Source organism: Juglans microcarpa x Juglans regia, chromosome 7D, assembly GCF_004785595.1.
Source record: "Juglans microcarpa x Juglans regia isolate MS1-56 chromosome 7D, Jm3101_v1.0, whole genome shotgun sequence".
NCBI classification, from domain to species: Eukaryota; Viridiplantae; Streptophyta; class Magnoliopsida; order Fagales; family Juglandaceae; genus Juglans; species Juglans microcarpa x Juglans regia.
Window position 1 is genome coordinate 5,603,523 of NC_054606.1, and position 17,471 is coordinate 5,620,993.

Consider the following 17,471-nt stretch of genomic DNA (forward strand, 5'->3'; position numbering starts at 1 on the left):
TTGAGCTAATTTTTGTATACTCTTCATGAATCAAGTTATTCTTTTTTTAGTTCATAAAGAATATACTAATGCTACTTTTCTTCTCTAGTACGTGGTTTGTTGATCTCACTTTAGATGACATATGGAGTAATTTCAACACTTGGTCGCTTAATATTTTCTCATTGATGTAATATTTTTAAGTTTTGATTGATATGTGCTTCTTTTTGTGCATTCTTAAGTACTGGTTGCAAGAAAGAAAAGCAAAATACATACATATATTTCTCCTATTTCCACTTCTAAGTATTTATTGCTCAAGTACTTGAGGACTTAAGAATAAGGTCCTCCAGCATGTTCTAGGGATTACACTTGTAGTTTCAAACACTTTGATATAGCTAAAGATATATTTGAGTTCATTATTCCATTATATATACATATATATATATATATATATATCCATTTGCTTGTCAAATTCCTTCATATGCAAACCTATGCTATTATTTCAACTCAACCAATCATGAGGTCTGAAAAATGTCTAACAATATCACCTTGCACTCCATATGTATGAATATTTTACCCATTAAGTATACTTTTATTACCTATTGTACTGCTATTATCTCATCAAGAGTGATACAATTGGTGAATAATTTGTCATTTTATTTTATGCTTCGTTAAACCAGTTATGAACTCATATAGAAAAATTGTGGCAAATTCATCAACCTCTGGTTATTGCAAATCAGTTTGAGTATAACTTCTAAGTGGCTTGTGTTTAAGGTAGTGAGCTTCATAAAACTTGATGAAGTCCATCTTGAAGAAAATCTCATTCCCATGTTATGGAAGTCAAAGAAACAAATAAAGTAGATATGATTTAAGCAATAGTAAATTTGATATGGGAGGCTATTAATTCCTTCAACCAAACCTATGGTGAGTAAAAAAGCTTTAACTTTTTGAGTCTCTATATCTGTAGAGCCTTGAATGTTCAGAGTTTCAGACACTGTTTCATGCTCAATTTTTTGGTTGTTGTCAACAGCAGAACAAGGGTACTACCGCTTTCTTGTTTTGATGTATCGTTTTCTTTCTTCATTTGGCCATGGTGTTTCATTTCTTTTCACCAGTTTTCTCTAGTGCAATCTGGCTTATTTACTTCAATATTAGTATTTTTATAGATTCCTGGAATCTAATATAAATGATCACCACGTGGGTATGTGTGGTTCACTTAAACAATACCTTTTGACATAAAATACAAACTTATTCGTCTTGAAAATGCTCGAGTGGAATGAATGTCTTTTTTTACTTGTGTTGAGTCATTGCAGCAGAATGTGTTGCCTAAATAGTTTGGGATTTATATTATGAGATTTTGTGCATTATGTTCTGTATTTCCTTATATTTTTCTTTAATGTCAAGTTGATGATTGTGCCTTTATTGTTGGGCTAGTTTCACTTAGTTTTTGCTCCTGTCATTGAATGAGTTCCTGTGTTGTTGTCGGTGCAGAAGCAATGTTTCTGATTTAGGTCACTTCTTTGTACATGCCATACAGGTTTATTTCTACACTACATCAAATCATTTTTTTCTTGGAGAATAAATTCCTGTATTTGCTTTACAACAGACTCCTTATAAATAATCCATACTATTTATCTAGATTGCCTTTACTTGCGTGGTATTTCCCTGTCTTCTTCTTGCTTATAGGGGCAAAGCTACTTATCTAATGAGATACCCAAATTCTGCAAAAAGAATATTCTACGACTCCGTGCCAGATAACACCTTTTATTGATGTGGATGCTTACATATGTCAAACAGACACAATATTGGGAATCCAATGCTTAGAGCATTACATTTTAATAAGAAATATATTGGATTGTTTGCTACCCTCACTAGCTAATCCAAAACCATGGGATCTAAATCAGTCATTTCTATAACACCCCGTATTTTAGTGTATTTTTACTTAAGGATTATTTTTATTTATTAAAAAATTTATTTTCTTATTTTAAAATTGGTGGATTTTTAGTAGGTTTATTTTATGATTTTTTAAAATTGTGAAAATTAAATTTGATATGTTTTCTTAATATTTATTATTGTGATGCATTTAAATTGTTCTTTATTTTAAATTATTTGATTGTTGGATTTAATTATTTTATTTTAATTGTATTATTACGTTTAAATTATTTTAATTGAGATACTGTTTTGAAATCATTTTCGTTGGATCATTTTTGTGACCCAAGATATGAGGATTGGACCTCATTTCTTTCCCTTCATTTTTTTTCTTCCTCTGTTTTTCCCTTCCCGCGTGACCTGCTCTCCCTCTCTCCCTTGTGTCCGCGTCGTTCGTCCACCAGCCGTCGCCCTGCACCACCGTCCAACGATACCGCCCTTCCCACCTCCTTCCCCACACTCCGGCGATCTCCCCCACCCCGGATTCCCTTCCCCACGCTCTCTTTCTCTCTCTCTCCCGCTGGCTGTGTCAAACCCATTTGGGTTGTAGATTTTCTGCGCCGCCGTGCACCACCGTGCACCTCACCACCCCTTCCTCCTCCTCCTCCATCCACCGGTGGCCATTCTCCTCCATTCCCAGCTCCTCCCTCGCCGCCATTACCTCCCTCGCACGATGCAAAGCCACGGCACCCTTTGAGCTCCCGCGCTGCCGCTGCAGCACCTCCGGCTACCATCTCTTCATCACTTCATCCTTGACCTCCTAGCAACCCAATGGACCTAACCCCAGCTCCGATCCGTCACCGGTGAAGCACATCCAACCCCATGTTCGATTTGGGTATTTTTGGTCTTCAACCACCCTTTGCGCCGCCACCCACGGCAAACCACCACCACCATTGGCTTCACCGACCACTCTAAGTCCTACCCTATCAATTTCGGGTCTTGGTTTGTCTCTGTTCCAAAGTGGGTTTTGAGACCCACGGCCACAGTGCATTTGGCACTGTTCTGTTGCTGTGTTGCTGTCTCTTGCACCTCCGTGATCCTTCGAAAATTATAATATAGTACTGTAAGTATTTTCCAAATAATTATCGTGATTTAAATATATTTTTACACTAACTCATATTATTGTGATCTGGTTGGACATGCCGAACTGAGTCCGAGGAGTTCGGGGGTCGGATGGATTGTGGACGGAGTTGTTGTGTGTTTGGTTTGCATTGTTGGTTATTGTTATGGCATTGTTCATGTACATGGCATATTGCACGCATGATCATGTTTGTAACTGAAACTGGGTTTTCGTGTACATACATTCATGTTCATGTGTTTATTGAAAACTGAGTTTTCATGTGTTTGTTTGAAAATTAGATTTTCATGTGAAATAATTTTGAGTATGTTTGAAACGACTGGATTGACTGGTTTGAGAAAAAGGAAAAGAGACTGTAGGGATGGTAGTAAACAAGGATGGTGGTAGAGTCCCGCCTGCGATTCCCACCTACGGTGCACGCGGTAGGGATAGTGGTAAGCAGGGATGGTGGTTGTGTCCCGCCTGTGATTCCCGCCTACAGTACTCTGATAAGTATTCATTGTGTGTGATAAATATTCATTGTGTGGAAATGAACTGTAGGGATGGTGGTAAGCAGGGATGGTGGTAGAGTCCCGCCTGTGATTCCCGCCTACGGTGCACGCGGTAGGGATGGTGGTTGCGTCCCGCCTGTGATTCCCGCCTACGGTGCACTCGGTAGGGATAGTGGTAAGCAGAGAATGTGGTAAAGTCCAGCCTGCGATTCCTGCCTACAGTGTCCGATAAATGGTTTGTTTTTGTGTGAATCATTTTCTGGAAAAATGACAGACTATGTTTTTGGGCCAAAATGGGATTTTGGCGTGTTTTGAAAATAATCATTTTTTTGGGAAAAATGGTATTTTATGGCTAAGTGTATTTTGTCATATGAATGCATGTTGATTGTATTAATATGTTTTTATCTCGAGAGTTGTTTGGTTTATACTTACCTGTGGTACCATTTTATGGTATCGCAAATTTTGATGCAGATGAGGATGACGAGTCTTAGCTTGGCTCCGTTGGTGGAGTGATCTGGGATTGCTCCTATTTATCGAGTTTCGTTTTTTATCAATTTATATATTGCCTTTGTAATATATTTGGGATAACTGTATAACTCTTTAAAGGTAATTTGTTTTGAATATTTGTATTTAAACTTCTGGTACTTAGATGACTTATTTATATTATCCGCTGCGATTTTTATTGTGCACTTTGCATGTTGCACACACTTGAGCACATTTCGTTGGGATGCGTGACCCGTGTTGTCATCATCCTAACGTCACGATTCTCTTGTTTTTGTACGTGAGAGTCGGGACTTCACAATTTATATCTTTAAAAAGCTGTAGGTGGATTAGAATATGAACTTGCACTATAGTTGATTGCAAATGCAAATTGTTTCTATCTTTCGGGTAAGCTTTGATGAGGCAGTGTTAGAGTAACTGATCTATCTTCCTTTTCTCTATCTAGGGCTCTCCATAATTATTAGGTGGTATTGTTTCTTCTTTTCTCTTCTAGTTGATAGGTTTATAGGTTTTTTTACTTCTGAAAGGCCAAGTGGCAAATTAGTGAACTTTTTAGCTTTATGCGAATGTTATTTAGGTAATCTGCAATTTTTAGTGGCAAATGTGTTTCAATCACATAATACTCTGCTATAACTTTTTTTTCCTTCTCTCCGTCTCTTTTGGTTAGAAGCCATACAATTCATAAAGTCTCATGCTAAAAATTGGAAATAAAATGGCTCTGCCTCTGCACTTACTAGAATTGTGTAGAAGTGTGAATACAAAGATTTTATACAAGCCAATATTATTGCAATTATATAATCACTTCAATTTATCTCTCATTATTGAAGTGTGAATACAAAAATTGTAAACTGATAATCACAGGAACTAAATATTAGTTTATTTATAGAAATATTTCATGTTTAATTTGGTACTCAAATTATCTCCTCTGCAACAATGACTATTCACTTGGCAAGAAATGAGATGACGTATATTTTATGGATGTAGGTTCTTAACCAACAACTCATTAAGTGGGGAAGTACGTCAGTGGGTATTGGACAGCAAGAAGAACTTGTGAGTCTACTTTAAGCTGAGTATCTTCATTTCATTTGGCTGTGAAATTTTCTATACACTGGTGGATTTCTTATTGCTATTACTTTTTTTTTTTATTTTTTTTTTCTGGAGTGTGAGATTGTGAGACTCATATGATAAATTGTGACATTTTATTCGATTTTTATTCTTTCTCAGTTGAAGAGGTATGCATGCCTTCTTTGGATCATAATGACCTTTTTGGGTGTGAGTTGGGAAGAACATACATTCATACATTCATATTGATGTCCATAGAGTATTTGGTTGCTGTCATGTTAAAAAAGTATACATGAAAAACTGGAAATATTATGGCAAGTGATATGCATTAAGTTTAAAGGAGTCGGCTAAGAAAATAAATGTAGGCTTATTGAATATTGATACTTATTTCTACTCTTTTTAATATTGAGAAAATCTTATCTTTTTAATCTTTTCTACTTAGTGTATTTACAAATAAACCAGATTATTTGTAAGTCTGGTTTTTTGCTTTCCACTTGTGCAATTATTTATTTGAGCAGGAACATATAATTTGGATGTCTATCATATTTTTTTTCTGTATTCTATTTTGTGCATTTTTTTTATATTTTTTGAAACACCTTTTTCGGCGAGTAAAATTCGCCAAAAATAATTTTCTTCGTAGCATAAACGTATTTGCGTCGATATAATATCGCTGTAAAAAGATTTTCCAACGAAACTTACCTGTTGGAAATTGTAATTGGGACAATAATTCAAAATCGTTGAGAAATATACATTTCTAGCAATTTTATAATCGCCGTAATTGAATTTTCAATTTTGAATATGTAATTGAGACAATCTGAAATTGCTGGGAATGGATCAAAAGCAACTATTTATCAACCGTTGCATTTGGATATTCAAAACCAAAAACTCAATTACAGCGATTCCTGAATCGCTGGGAATATACATTTACGGCGATTTTATAATTGCCGCAATTGAGTTTTCAAAACTGATTAGTCAGTTGCAGAGATGTTTTAAAAACGTTGGAAATGTGTATTTGTAGCGATTTTAGTCCTTTTGGCGACAGTAAAAAATCACCGGAATTAGTCTTTCCCAACGATTATGAACTGAATTGTAGATCATAACTGGGGTGATATTTTGTACTTTTTGCGACAAATTAAATCGCCGATAAAGATAATCTTTTAGTAGTGATTTTTTGCTTCTGTTGGGATAGATCAGAAGTGGAGGAATAATACCGGCGAATATGCAGCGATGTGTAAATCGTCGGGAAAAGTCAATGATAGCAATTTATAGGATTTTTTCCAGCGAAAATAATCGCTGGGAAAAGTCAATTCCCTTGTAGTGATATTCAATTTTTTAAAAAATATTGGGGCTAGATATTCAAGTTTTTTAAGGCCTATTTCTCTATATATAGAGTTATTCTATTCAGCAATATTACACCATACAACTGCTGAGAAAAAAATACAAATATAAAAAAGCGTATAGTATAAAACTGCTAAGTAGAATTTATATATATGTATATATATAAGGAAATATATTATTAGATTTGAGGACAAACTTGTAGATATTTTTTTTAAAGAGAGATACTCATGAGATGGGGATGTTATGAGATAATTATTTAGAAGATCTTTGCTTAGAGCCAAAACGATTATTTATACTTTAGGGAGGAGTGAATTGATATTATAATAATTAAATTATTTGACCTTTTGTACATATTATTATAAAGTATAATATTAAAAAGACAATATAAATAAATTCCAAAAAATAAAAAAGAAACTATTGTTAACATGTTGAATTGTTAATCGATCTAATAACGACATGTGACACACGTCTATTATAATAAAAAACATTCGTTTAAGATAACGGTTTTCCCTTTCAACAGAAGAAATTAATATAAGCAATGTTTGAACTTTGAAGGCAATTGAGAAAAGTAATGCCTTACAAATTTCAATACTTTCATGAGAAAAGTATTTTCCAACTTTCAGAAAATTTTTATATCCAAAACTTGAAAATTTAATAAAACAAGCAAATGTTTAGGCTAAATTTTGAGTTTGGCGAAAATCTAAATACATGTATTTAGAAAAAGAATTATTCGAATTATAGATTTTTTTTAGGTAATAGGTGAATTACTTAAAATTTCTCGAAGATCCCCCACCCACCCAATTCAGCAATCACTCAAGTCTTGCATTATTGGAGATCCATCGACTACTAGGTCGTGATTTGATTTTATGAATGAATATGGGCCCTTGCAACCCGACCAGATCAAGTCAGACTTGGACCCAATCAAACCCACCCGCTTACTAGGAACACACCAACTAGAATTGAACCGAACCGGACCATTTGGATGATCGGGTCAGATCTCCTTTTTCCCCCCGACAATTTGTAGAGGACTTTGAAGTTGTCTCAAAAGAAGGTCGCCCACCAACTGAAGCTGAGCTGCAACAGTTATTCATTCCCTACCGTGGATTTTGTGGTTGGAAAGTGGTGAGTAGATTAGGGATAATGGTTTCACTCCAATAAACCCAAAAGACTAAAGATCGAGAGAGTTCCAACTATAAAATACATTGACAAGGCATATCATACTTTCAAATGTAATTGTCTGATCTGATGACACAAATGATGTAAATCTCTCGTCTTAAATCATAAAACATCCAAGGTATTGTGCTTCAAGAGAGTAACATGAATTCAAACTTCTTCCTCCTCCAGCCATGGATCCCAAAATTGACAGCAAAAATGAAATTTCCACGAACTAGGCTAACAATCACATTATTTGAATTATCCACTTCTATTGCTGCCTTTCTTTTCTTTTCCATTCTTTTCTTATATTTTAATCTTTTGAGAGGTAGATTACAATAATTGAATAAAACGACTAGGTTCCATTAATTCTTTCAACATAGTACGAGATAAAAAGACCTAGGATATGGTACTACATTTAGAGGAGGGTTTAGCTTTAGTTAATAGTAACAATTGTAAACAAAAGTATAGACTGTATATATTTTAGGAGGCGTAATGTATCTATAATTAAAGAGTAATGATATACTGACAATTTTTTTTTTTTAATTTTCAATTTTGAGAATAATTATGTAAAGCTAAAACATTCAAGTGAAGATGATTTTAACATTTTTTATGAGATACTGCCATTATCTTATTGGTTATAATTATAAAAAAAAAATGTAAAATAATTTTAGGTTTAAAATCTAGGGGCTGACAAGGGTTAGGCAGCCTATGGATCCATCATTGTGATATTTTATTGTTCTTGACAAAAATGAAGATGGCGAGTAAAAAACGGTTTTAAGTACGGTTTTAAGTTGTACTTTGATGACGGTGTCGATGAAGATTTGCTTATAAGAGGTTAATGATATTTAAAAAAAATTAATAATTTTTAATAAAATACACAATCTAAATAAATAAAATACTAAGCATTGGTAAATATAAAGAATAAATGTAAGAAATATGTAAATTTAGTATTTTAATAAAGTTCAGTCCTACTGCCTATGTTTTCACCTCAAACTATCTCTTGAGAATTTACAAATTTACTATTCAATTTCCTTTAGGTGGAGATAAAAACATATTATACATTTGAGCAACACTACTTTAAAGAATTCGTATAGAACACATTCTATATTTACAATCACCTTTTAAGTGGTGATTCAAATATTTCCCTTGCAGAACTCCTATTACACTGATTAGGATTACACACACCCTTTTTTTGTTTATACAATAATTGGTAGTATGTAAGTTATCAAAGTACACTCTTCAATGAGTGAAATGAAAATAATACAACGCAAACTATATCTATCTCAAAATGAACAATTGTTAAGGCCTAAAATTTAGACATGAGATATTTAAAGCTTTTGATAAATGAATGTTGTAAAATTTATAGTTGATGTGTTCATTTTGAAGATCTCAAATGAGCTATTTATAGACATATGAGACTTCAACTTCAAATTTCAAACATATAATGTACATGTGAAAAATGACAATTAATCATCTTTTAAAATTTCAAATTTCAAATATATCATGCACATATGAAAAATGACAATTAGTTATATTTCAAATTTAAAATTTCAAACTTTTAATCATATCATGCACATGTTGAAAAATGATAATCAATCATTTTTCAAATTTCAAACTATTAATCATATCATGCACGTGTGAAAAATGCAAAATGACTTTTCATGAATATATTAAAAATATTTTTGAGCCTTAACCCTTTTTCGAATTTGAAAGAGATGTATAAAAATATTCTTAGAGTTTCATTTATAAATTTGTTTCCTTTCGTGTTCACGCTTGTTGATTTCTTTGGAATTATGTGGACAACTTGAGACTCCTTTATATTTGAACTCGTTTGTTATCATCAAAACTCATAAGTAGAGATAGAGTTATATGAAGTTTGAAACCTTGAGTTTAACAATACTTAACATGAAATTCAAATATACTTTTACACATATATCATAACAATCGCTACAAAACCGTCCCGATGATGATTAAATTTATGAAATGCTTAATCAGTCAATGAACTATCAATTAAAAATAAATTGAGTTTTATGACTTTTAATTTGATTTTATAACTTTCTAAACTTTTGAAATTGAATATTTTTTTTCACGATGTTCTTCATTTATAGTAAGTAACAAAGGAGAAGTTGTCGATATAATAACAATGAATGTGGAAGGAATAAAATATCTCAGGTTCATATTGGGTTTCCAAACCCAACCCAATATGAGAGTACTTATCAGGAAGGAAGAAAGAGAGAAGGAATGAGAGAACAAAGGGTTGAAGAAGGAAAATTGTGTCAAGAGACAAAGTGGAAATGTGATGTAAATAAGAGAAGATGAGACATAAAGTAAGGGAAGAGCAGAGGATAAAGAGAGCTTTCAGATGACTTTTAGGGGGGGACTGACTTCAACTTCTTGGACTTCTTCAACCTCTCGGCAAAGACTCCAGTGAGTAGATCTCCACTTACAGCGAGCAAGAGAGACCATGAGAGACTTAAATAAACATATTATAGTGGATCATCCCCTCTCCAAACCTCTTTGGATATAGGCATTATGCCGAAACACATAAATATGTGTCATTGTCTTTTTATTTTCTCTGTATTTATTTACTGCCCACCGCCATGTATGTACACACCGACATCATATAGCCGCATCGAACCACTGGCAGAGATTTCACACTACACCGATCAAGACACGAACAATCTCCACAGGCCACAGGTAGAGAATGATTGTTTCTCTTGTTCTGGCTTGTTGCACTAATTTTAAGCATTATTAAAATGAAACACATGCCGTGCAACAGAAAAATATAACGTGCTAATGATAAAAGAATAGAAGTCCTTAGATCTGGCCCAAGCATTTCATCTAGTTAGTCATATCTTAGCTAATCTATGGTAGTTTGGAGTTGGAATGGACAATAAAATAGCGAAAATATATTCTTATTTTCTCAGTCTACTAAAAAAATTAACCCAACATACTTTCATTTTTCTTTTAATTTTATATAAAATTCAAAATATAATTTTTGGATATTGAAAAATAAGATTATTGGAAAATTAGGTAAAAAATATATTTTATTTTATTAAAAAATAAATTATGACCTTTAGATTTGTAAAATACTATAAAAATATAGATAAAAAATAATATAAAAAATAGATAAATAATCTAATATAAGATTAATGGTACGTTTGTAAACTAAACTAAACTCAATTCATCTCAACTCATTATTACAATTTTTTTAAATTTCAATACAAAATATAATAAGCAATTCAATTTTTTCAGATCTTAAAATAATAATAATATTAAAAAATAATATTCTAACAATATTTTATCATCTCAATTCAACTCAATTCAACTCAATTCAACTTAATAATATTGAAATCCTATCACAGATCGTACATGCCATTTTTTTACAGTGTTTTATTCCCGTCAAGTGCGACAGGCGTTCGGAGCAACACACATGTATTCACCCCAGCTTCCCCTGGCGCGTACGCGCGTGCCGCATTATTCCTCATCCTCCGAGGCGCCAAACGCAGATCCAGGAGGCCTGGAAGCTTCTCTGCTCCAGTTTATCCACCATCATCATGAAGCCTCTCTCGGACTCCGCGAACACACCGGTCAGTTCCTGAATCTGAAAATCTGTGATGGAATTTGCGATTTCCCCCAAACGCCACGTTTTTTCTTTTTCATTTTGTTTGTAATTTAATCGGGACAGAGAGAGAGAAGAAAGATGCGATTCGAAACGCTGCGCGAGTTTCGGATCTGTTGGTGGACGCCGTGAACGGTGGAGTACAAGAGGCATTCGTCAACCAGAAGCGAATCGAGCTCGAAATCCGAGCTCTGGCTGCGACGATTGCCCGCTTCATGAAGCAGACCGATCACTGGCTTACCGCCACTCATGCTATCAACACCGCTATCAAGGTTGGGTACCACTTTTTTTTTTTTTTTTTTTGTTCCCTTTCTTACTATTATTGATGATGAAAATAAAATAAAATAAAATAATAAAATAGAAAATAGAAAAGGAGATGGGAAGGGGGGGGGGAGAGAGAGAGAGAGAGAGAGAGAGAGATTTTGAAGTGTTCATAAATACTAGGCGTAGACCCTTATTTATAGAAACAGATTTTGTAATTAAATGTTCTAATCAAAGTAATATTCATCAACTTAATTTAGGTAGTATTCTAATAACTATTTGATTAGTACTAATCAAATCAAGATGATCATATCTAGATAATTTCAAATTAAGAGTCTTCGGGTGGGTGTGGATACACAAAAGATCTTATCTCATCTCATGTCATCATTACAATTTTTTTAAATTTCCATACAAAAATATAATAAACAATTCAACTTTTTCAAATCCCAAAATAAAAATAATATTAAAAAATTATATTTAACAATATTTTATTTAACTTTCTACAAAACATCTTATCTCATTTGAATTATCTATCCAAACCCACTAATTTGATATTATTTCCAACATCTCCTCAAACTTAAGATGGAAAATTTTGAAATCTTGAGTTCGAAATTTGAGTGTAGTCTTCGTATCCATTGATTGATCACCGATGAGATGATGAAAATGGTGTTGGTGATGAAGTAACTGGCAACTGGAACATCAATTTTGAAGCTATGGCCAACAATGGTCTGTATGTGACCATGGTCAACTATAAGACCAATATTAGAAGGCCGAAATCCAGTAAAAAGAAAAAAAACTCACAACCATTAAGGATACTCTAGATGAATGGATGTGAGACGAGGCATAATTGTCTAAATTAGAAGAAGTTTTAGCCATTGGGAGAAGTTGAATGCAAAACATAGACAAAATATAAAACCAGCCTGAAAAATCAAATAGGAAGAACCCCGACCAAAGTCAACGGTCAAGGCTAATGTGGCGCTAATGGAGGAATCATTGCTGACGTGACACATTGTAATGCCGACACGTGTCACTTACTATGGCCCTACGAGTGGGAATTTGGCCAGCGCGTTGATGGCGGTACAGAACCTTTGGTCAGTGGGCATTGAGTAGTGTCTATTTTTGGCTCGTTCAACCCGTCGGTGGTTGTTCTATTAGAATATATTGTTGAAGTTTGAAAAAAGAAAAATACTGATGGCTGACTGTGGTGTTGAGAGTCGAATGTTGTGGTGGACCATGGCGGCGCATGTGATGGCGTATGGGATTGGGTCTTTCATAGATCGGATGATATGTACCATGCAAACTTAATTCTGAAATTTGGTTTCAAAAGGAGCCGCGTGGAAGGTTGGAAAGCATTGAGCGGCGACATGCTTGTCGAAAAAAAACGTTGGGAAAAATTACCCTAGCTTTGACAGGCTTGTTGGGGAAAACAAATGCTGAAAAAATTACGGAAATAGTCCACAGGGAACCTATGGCTCTCATACCATGGTGAAAATAAAATAATAAAATAGATAGTAGGAAAGGCGATGGGGAAGGAGAAGAGAAGGAGGAGAGAGAAACTTTGAGGGTTACATATTTTTCTATTCAGTGTTCATAAATACAAGGCATAGACCCCTATTTATAGAGAAAGAGGCCAAGAGAAATAAGAGTGTGTTCAAATCAAAGTAATATATACATCAACTTAATCTAGGTAGTATTCTAATCAACTTTGATTTGATCATTAATACTAATCAAATGAAGATAAACATATAAACATAATTTTCAATCAAGTCTTAGGCCTTGTTTGATTGAGAGAGTCTTTCAACTCATCTCATCTAATTATTACAATTTTCTCAAACTCTCACACAAAATACAATAAACAATTAAATTTTTTCAAATCCAAAAACAATACTATTAAAAAATAATTTTCTAACGATATTTTATTTAACTTTCATCTAATCTTTCAACTCACTATCCAAACCTCCTCTTAATTTGATATTATCTCCAACAATTGGAATCTGCATCTGTTTCCTTTCATAAAAATTTTCGTATATTGGTAAGTCTACGATAGTTCTATTTTGATTGTCATTTTTGGTAGTCTCTTGCTCTTGGATGTCCAATCGATTTAAGGAAAGTCCTCTAACAGTTAGGCCTAGTTTGGATAGTGAGTTGGTAAAGGAGAGAGAAAAAATTGAATAAAAATATTATAAAGTTAAAATATTGTTAAAATATTATTTTGAAATATTATTTTTATATTGAGATTTGAAAAAGTTGAATTATTTTTTGTGTTATGTTTGAAAATTTGGGAAAGTTCTAATAATTAGGTAATGATTAGATGAAAAAGTTAAATATTTGAAATTGAAAAGTCTTTGTGTTTGTGGTGTTTAGATATTAAGATGATATGGGATGAGATGAGATGAAATGGGATGATATAGAAGCATCTCTCTATCCAAACTAGGCCTTAAGATTATCATTGGCTGCCATTGAGTACTCTTTTAGGAGATAAATCTCAAGATGTATGAGGAACTCCTCTAACAGCTTAATCATTGTCTATTGGAATATATTGCATCTTGTTATGGCTAGCATTAACCATCTCCATGGTTTTATGCCTTCCCTAAAACTTGGAGCATTGTAAATTGTTGTAGGGTTCAGGATTATAAAATATTTTGAGATGTTAAGGTTGCCTGATTTTTTGAGGTGCTTAGCTTACGAGTGTGGAGGCCCAAGGCCTTTTGTTTTTGATGGACCTTGGTTCTCTTGGTTCCTGTTTTGTGTTGGTTTTGAGGTTTGCTACTTGGACCGTTGTCTTCTGCTGTGAAGAATGAGAGGCTGTCGGAATGTGTTGGATATTGTTGGGACTGTTGTTCTTATTTCTTGTGTTATGGTTTTGCGGGCTGGTTGTGTATGCGTGAGGCAGTTTGTGAGTCACAATGGCATGGTTATAGTCTCTCTTGAGCTTGTGTTAAGTAGGTGCTGTGTTTGCTTTGGTGGGTATTTTTTGTTTCTCTAATCCACTTTTTATGAGCTTGTTATGCTGTGGATGAAGGGTATAGGTTTCCTCTAATGAGTATATTCTCACTTACCCAAAAAAAATTATTTTAAATGTTGAAAAAAGGAATAACTATGTTGCGGTAGATATTGAAACAAAAAGAAAAAAAAAATTGAATAATTTGTATGATAAATAATTGTTAGGCTTTTAAGAATTCCGGAGTAAGTTATTTTTTTCTTTTAAATGGTTATGTCCCTGTGCCTGTCTTTCAGATGTGGTTTTATTATTTTTTGTGTGCATCTTGAGCTTGTCTTTCAGTTGTAGTATACTGAGTTTCGGTCCGGCATTTGTTTGTTTGATAGGAAATTGGAGACTTTGAGAACTGGATGAAGACCATGGAGTTTGATTGTAAAAGTGTCAGTGCGGCGATCCACAACATTCACCAAGCATGATCTAACTGCAAAGTTACTTAGTTTTACCATTTGTAATTTGTGAGTGCCTCTCTTCTTTCTTCCTTTCTTGTTTGAGAAAATCTATTTGGAAGCTTTATTTTTTAACACACCTAGGACACCGCTGAAGTAGAGCTTTCCACATCAGCTATGTTAAAAAATGATTAGTGTTTTGATATATATATATATATATATATATATATTGTAAATTATAATGGGTCTCGCTATAAGTGGTGTGTTAACACATCGACTTATGTGTAGCAACACTCTAATCGTTCCCTACACGTGAGTCAAATCTAACCTTGTGCATTCAACAGGCCAATTTAATAGAGCCTTTCAATGAGAAACCCCCTACTTCAGTTCTTGCCTAAGATTTTAGAAGTAAAATAAGATAAGCTAATATATTCGTTACTTGTAAAGCATCGAGAAAGCTAGTTAGGAGGAGCAGATGATGACATCCACGATGACGAGTCGTTGCCTTATCCATCGAGCTCTTCCAGTAATCTCATAGTCCACTCAATGTCACTTTAATCATCAAATTTCAGGATTATATAACCACGACCCATATTATTTTCTGAATAATATGCGTTCGAGTCTGGACTTTGATCAAAACTAGAACACGAGTCCTTTCTAGCTTTTGAGTCTCAAGTCACTGAGTCACTTCTTATTGTTGTGGTATTAACCTTGAAGCAGGATTTAATTTAGGCTTAGTAATAAGCCCCCAGTTGCTTTCCCCTGTTTCTTTTACGTACACGCTTCTATTCTCCATCGATCAAATTAGAACATGAGTTCTTTCTAGCTTTTGAGCCTAAAGTCGCTTTTGATAATTGTGGTAATCTGGAAGGCAGGATTTGGGCTTAGGAATAACCCCACCTCCTTGTGTTATTGGTTCGATGCTGCCATGGAACCAGCATTACTTGATTCTCTGGAGATGTTGCATGCCACCCTTGGACGTATTAATATGTTCTCTATATTGCATGAAATCGTGGTGCGTGCCTCCTTTTTGTTCATTTAAGAGTTGTACGTGTAAGATCAGACTAAAGAGTCTGGCCTCTCTTCTAAGATTAGTTTTAGCCGGTTCGCAAACTAATTAAGGTGCATACTGCATATATATATATATATAGAGTAATGCTACATATAGTCGTGGAGTGTGCAAATACCATACAATCGCTTTGAAAAAGAGTGAAATTTACTATTAAAAAATTAATTTCTTTTCAAGTGGGTCTTGTATTTATTTACTTTTTTCTAAGTAATTGCACGACGCTTGCACACTCAAGATTGCAATTATAATTTCTCACATATATATATATATATATATATATTTGAATTTGTTGATCTATTGATGACGTGAAAATACAAGTCCTAAGTACCCAATATATCCAATATATCTATTCCCCAATATCTATTCCTTGACTAAAGGTTCGTTTGGTTTTTAAACTCATCTCAACTCATCTCAATTCATTATTAAAATTTTTTCAAATTCTAATACAAAATATAATAAACAATTCAATTTTTTTAAATCACAAAATAATAATAATATTAAAAAATAATATTCTAACAATATTTTATCATCTCAACTCAATTTAACTCAACTCAGTTCAACATCCAAACACAGCATAAATGGTAGATAAAAATGTACATGGGGTTGTGGTTTTTTTTTTAAAGAGTTAGGGTCACATATTCAATAGCGACCCTTCTCCAATTTTATTACTACTCTCACTTGTGGTGGAGGAAAGCTATTCTTACAAACATTCTTGCAAACACAACCACATTATTATAGTACACCAAACAATTTCAATCTCACTAAAAATATTGCCTAGCGAACAAATCCTACCCCAAAACACTATTACCTCCGTCAACGTAACACGTTCCCATTCTATCCAGCTTGTACAACCCCCTCACTTCTTGAGATAACTGTGTAACATCAGAAAGAAAACACTCCCTTCTCATAGCACCACCTCTAGCTAACTCATCTGCTATCTTATTAACTTCTCTATACAAATGACTAATAGAAAAATTAAAACCCTCCAAAAGAGCTAACAATTGATCCCAAAAATTTCAGAGATACCAAATTGTACATTTCCTCCTCAACCATTCCACCACAATTAAAGAATCACATTCAATATCAATACAAAAATGCCCCGGCTGACGACAGTATTTTATTCCTTCCACCACTACACGTAACTCAGCTTCATTATTAGTAATGGTCCCAAAAATTTTGAGAAAACAAAAATCAATTTTCCCTCATGATCCTGCAAAATCCCCCTCCTCCTCCCACACCTGGGTTTCCAAAGCAACATCCTTCTAAATTTCATTTCAACCTCCCCGATGAGGGCCTCATCCATCTCACAACCTGCAACTTTGAACCAGCTTTCTTCACATTTATTGGAATTTCCAGAATTTGTAACAACCAGATGTCCCCATTTTCCTTATTTTTCTTTCAAAACCAGCTGCAATGGACCTCACCCAATGTTTTATAGAGCCCCACACTTCCATCACATTTTCTGATTTTCCTTCCATCATTGCTACACAACGACGCTTCCACAATCTCCAAACCACTATACTCGGTATTAAACCAGCAAACTCCCACTCTGAGATCTCCTCCTCGCTCTATTCAACCAAAGCTGAATCCGTTCCCTCCAAG

General features: G+C 34.0%; 1 protein-coding gene and 1 long non-coding RNA gene across 2 annotated transcripts; both read left to right on the plus strand.

The window, feature by feature from the left end:
• Positions 1 to 1,378: 1,378 nt before the first annotated feature.
• Positions 1,379 to 5,465, plus strand: LOC121239006. Its single transcript, XR_005935218.1, has 3 exons — positions 1,379 to 1,513; positions 4,960 to 5,086; positions 5,200 to 5,465. It is a non-coding gene; the product is annotated as an uncharacterized LOC121239006 (long non-coding RNA).
• Positions 5,466 to 10,916: 5,451 nt separating this feature from the next.
• LOC121238991 (biogenesis of lysosome-related organelles complex 1 subunit 1) lies at positions 10,917 to 15,057 on the plus strand. Its single transcript, XM_041136113.1, has 3 exons — positions 10,917 to 11,120; positions 11,219 to 11,424; positions 14,741 to 15,057. The coding sequence occupies exons 1-3, from the start codon at positions 10,964 to 10,966 to the stop codon at positions 14,828 to 14,830; spliced, it is 453 nt and encodes a 150-aa protein (XP_040992047.1). The 5' UTR covers positions 10,917 to 10,963; the 3' UTR covers positions 14,831 to 15,057.
• The last annotated feature ends 2,414 nt before the right edge of the window (positions 15,058 to 17,471 follow it).

Coding starts and splice junctions, on each gene's coding strand:
- LOC121238991 (XM_041136113.1), top strand. CDS start 10,964: ATGTATTCACCCCAGCTTCCCCTGGCGCGTACGCGCGTGCCGCATTAT. Junction 11,121..11,218: donor CGGACTCCGCGAACACACCG/GTCAGTTCCTGA, acceptor TAATCGGGACAG/AGAGAGAGAAGAAAGATGCG. Junction 11,425..14,740: donor CTATCAACACCGCTATCAAG/GTTGGGTACCAC, acceptor TTTGTTTGATAG/GAAATTGGAGACTTTGAGAA.